The sequence below is a fragment of the Penaeus vannamei genome, chromosome 29 (assembly GCF_042767895.1).
Source record: "Penaeus vannamei isolate JL-2024 chromosome 29, ASM4276789v1, whole genome shotgun sequence".
In the NCBI taxonomy this organism is placed as follows: domain Eukaryota; kingdom Metazoa; phylum Arthropoda; class Malacostraca; order Decapoda; family Penaeidae; genus Penaeus; species Penaeus vannamei.
Window position 1 is genome coordinate 4,592,045 of NC_091577.1, and position 3,998 is coordinate 4,596,042.

Sequence of the window (3,998 nt, forward strand, 5' to 3'; positions counted from 1 at the left end):
GAATTATATGAAGAGAAATACAATGTTTTCAAATTTTTGGCTTTCAGTTTATCATATTCTATGACTAGTATATTCCTCTTTCTTTAAGGCTGCAGCAGACTGATTTTGAAGTTCTTATACAACCTCAGACATTGCTGTAGAATATGTGTAACAAAATTAATGAAGAGTCATACAAAGAACATTCAGTCCATCATGTTTTATAACTAAAATATGGCAATATATACAAACTGCCATCATGGCAATCATTTACACAATCAATTACTTCTAACAATGCAGTGAGTGTAAGTAAGTAATAATGACAAGAAGATAAATGTCCTAGACATCAAAGATTACATAGCACTATGGTATTGTATTGTGGTGGAAGGGTTTTTTAAAGTTCTTTATTAGAGTTAAAATGTCATATTTCAACAGTCATTTATTGTATGATAGTATAGTACTGAAAGGAGTTGAAAGAGAGGGTAGATGGGGTAGGACAGGTATTGATGAAAAGGGGAAGGGTTAAGGACAAAGGATGGTTAGATCAAATGAAGGATATTTATGCGTCTGAGGAAGGAGAATAGTTTATCCATAGAAAAGGTGGGAGATTCTGTGAGGATTGCATTGAGTGTAAATTATTCCATATTTGACATTGTGTGTGTCTTGTGGATATGTCTACAGGCAGCAAGACCCACAAATAAATTAATAGATGTTAATTTTCTTATGTAGTTTTCTTATTGTGTTTGCTCTAAATTGTGTAGGTCAGATTCTTATGCTGATTTTCAAAATAGGCAAATATTAACAAAGTGCCATCTAATATAAGCATCATGTACTAAGTACCAACTGCAGCACAACACTAGCAGTTCTTGTTAACCTGTGAGAGACCATACTGACTAAGCTATTGACTTTTCACTTCTCTCCAACTGTACATGTGTGTGTGTACTTGTACATTATATAAGCATTTTTTAAAAAATGTGATAATCATATAAATCTTTCTATATTCTGAAATAAATACCACAGACCTTCTAAATAGTAAATACTAAACTTTAAGTTCACTTAATATTATCATGCAATATTTACTTAGCACACTAAAGTTTGGGTACAAATTTGGAAAAAATAGGTAAAATATAAGGGAATGTATATATCAAATAAGCAGCTCAAAGCCAATAAATCTGTACCACTTGTTCCGTTTGATGATTATCACTGTATGGTTTTAAGACCATCCAGTAGGAACCATTTCCAATTTCAAATGCCTTTATATGGAACACAAAGCTTATTTAATCATTAAAATGTTTCATTTGGCAGTTACATACTGCCACATACATTTTAGAACTGTTTCATCAATCATTGTGATTTTAAAATGTTTGTATAGATATTCTTATCTATGAATATAAATGCATGTACACCCAATAACAAAAGCGGTGATGCCTCATCAGACCTGGCTCGGAGAGATCATGTTCTTCTTGCCCTGAAAGGAGGCCCATGTTCAAACTACCAGGACATAGTTAGCATGGTTCGAATGTAAGGATGAGGGAAATTATGGAAATCAGGCAAAGAAGTGCAATCATGACTAAAATATATATAGGGAGAGAGTGAGGGATCGCTTTTGTTCCTGATGAGTTGTTGATTTGATAAATATTTTGGACCTGCCTTAAGAAATATGTTATATGATAACATTTCAAAAATAATTATCATGAAATCTTATCACATAGTTTTATTCTAATTCCTTATCATATTTTCTATATAAAAAATCTTAAACATTGTTGGAATTGACTATTACTATTAATATTCGTCAAATGGAAATATCCTTTGTTTGCATTATCCCAGAACCGTATATTAATATATGGCTCTGCATTATCCTAAGCAGCTGCTCTATTTCTCTCACTCTCCTCCATCTTATATCACCTGGATCCTAGATAATGGTAAACTTTTGATATGTTATTTGGAAAATAGAATAATACTCATGACCATATTTCGTATGCCATTATATTTTCCAAATGTTTACAATTATTTCATTACCAAAAATAAAGAAATAAATATGTAAAAGACGGACTGAACACGAGATATTGAAAGTAATGGGTTTCTTTAATAGTTTGGAGGGGGAACACCAACATGGTGTTGGACACTAGCCGCTGAAACAACAAACAAAAGGCATAAGAATTGGTAGAGTCAAGGCTGAGGGACTTGGGTAAAGTGAAGCTAGACTCTGCCCTTCGTGGGGTGAGTGAGTAAGCATGAGCTGGGAAGTGGGTTTGCTAGGAAATGCCCAATCTGCCCAGGTTTAAAGACTGTCACCTAATAATTTGACACCAAATGATATGTTAATAGTATGAGTTTTGCAGCACCTACATCCTATATACCCCACTATTACTATATTAATGCACTGCTGCATACATTCACTGCATTTCATTTTCACCAACAGTTTCGGAAACAAGATAATGAATTCAGTTTACTGACGATGCACTTTAACCCACTAACATCAGGTGTCCCACATATAGACACCCGAATAAATAAACACTGCCAGGCATCCTGCCAGTGTGACACTATCGTGGCTCACGCTCCGATGCAGCAGCGGGCCGCGGCCGGCGGGCGGACAGAGTCTGAGGCAGCTCCATCTGCCAATTTTGTAGCTGCCCAGAATCAAGTGGCCCATCACACCCAAGCTGATCCTAACCAAACTGTGCTTCACGATTCATGGACACGACTGGAGGTCATAGTTCGTAGGAGGTACCCAAACAAAATAAAAAAGAAAACAAGGGAATCGATACCTAAACCTTTACACTCCATCACCCTCAAACTTTTGTGGCCAAAACCATTTATTAATGTTTGGTAGTTCAAGAGGCGCTATTTGAGACGATACATTATTCACACCCACAAATATTACACACAATGTGTGTGTGTGTTTGTGAGAGAGAGAGAGAGAGTGAAAGAGAGAGAGAGAGAGAGAGAGAGAGAGAGAGAGAGAGAGAGAGAGAGAGAGAGAGAGAGAGAGAGAGAGAGAGAGAGAGAGAGAGAGAGAGAGAGAGAGAGAGAGAGAGAGAGAGAGGGGGGGGGGGGTAGGTGGAAGGGGGAAGCTCGCCTTGCCTAGTGAATTCAGATCATCTTCCTCCCCCCCTTTACCTATGTCCAGGTTGTTTGACCTTGGGCCACCTTTCAGGGCAAGAAGGGCAAGTTCTCTCTAAGCCAGGTCTGGCGAGGTGTCACTGCTGTTGTTGTTGGGTGTACATAACATTTAGCATAATTTACTTAATCAACTGAGTAATATGGGTATACTATCACAGGTTAAATTTTTGGCTTGGCTTTCTGCTACCTTGTATTTGTTTTCTATAATCTGCAATCAACTACAAATTATGAAAATTCTAAAAAATACATATATAAAAGAAAATAATTCTCTCCTCCCCTCCCCTCAACATTCCCACAGTGCTTACACTGTCTGAAAGTGTTTAGGGTGAGTGATGAGAAAAGTAGCATTATGTAATACCATCCTCTTCAAAAGGGTTCCCAAACAGGTAAAGGGGCTCTTTTTACTTAAAAAAAAAATAATACAGCCATTAGTAACAAGAAACCTTCATATGCTACCTGCTGAAACCTTACCTATTCATGGTGGACTCCATGTACCTCCCGGCTCGCATATCGTAGAACATGATGGCACCCACACCAGTACCAATGGTCAGAATGTCACCGTGGAAACTCACAGACCGGATACCACAACCTGTGATTCTGGCATTCACCTGTAAAATTTATGATTGTTAATATGGTGCATAACAGCTCTTAAAATCTGGTATTTCTAAATGCTGATTATATATGATTGTCAATGATAATTTTCAAATCAGAGTTCATAATGCTTTCTAAACATGTAGAATTTGACTTAGTTAATGACATCCAATTATCAATTTGCAAAAAAGAAACAAATAACAACTAAATTTACCAGGTACTCGTATTTCAATGTCTACATCAAGGCTCAAAGATGCCCAAATTATGTGCTGTGTGGTGCACTTTTAATGTTTTCATCTAGCAGTCTT

The 3,998-nt window shown here is 36.7% G+C and overlaps 2 protein-coding genes across 2 annotated transcripts in view; one reads left to right on the plus strand and one right to left on the minus strand.

Moving 5' to 3' along the window:
• The window catches only part of LOC113810067 (DDB1- and CUL4-associated factor 12 homolog), a gene marked incomplete at its 5' end in the record, with an annotated part of 5,839 nt that extends 2,132 nt beyond the window's left edge, over positions 1 to 3,707 (minus strand). Inside the window, 1 exon segment of the mRNA XM_070142178.1 lies at positions 3,571 to 3,707. Coding sequence (XP_069998279.1) covers positions 3,571 to 3,707 — 137 coding nt within the window.
• The window catches only part of LOC113818830 (golgin subfamily A member 6-like protein 6), a 121,919-nt gene that overhangs the window by 87,903 nt on the left and 30,018 nt on the right, over positions 1 to 3,998 (plus strand). The window lies entirely within an intron of this gene.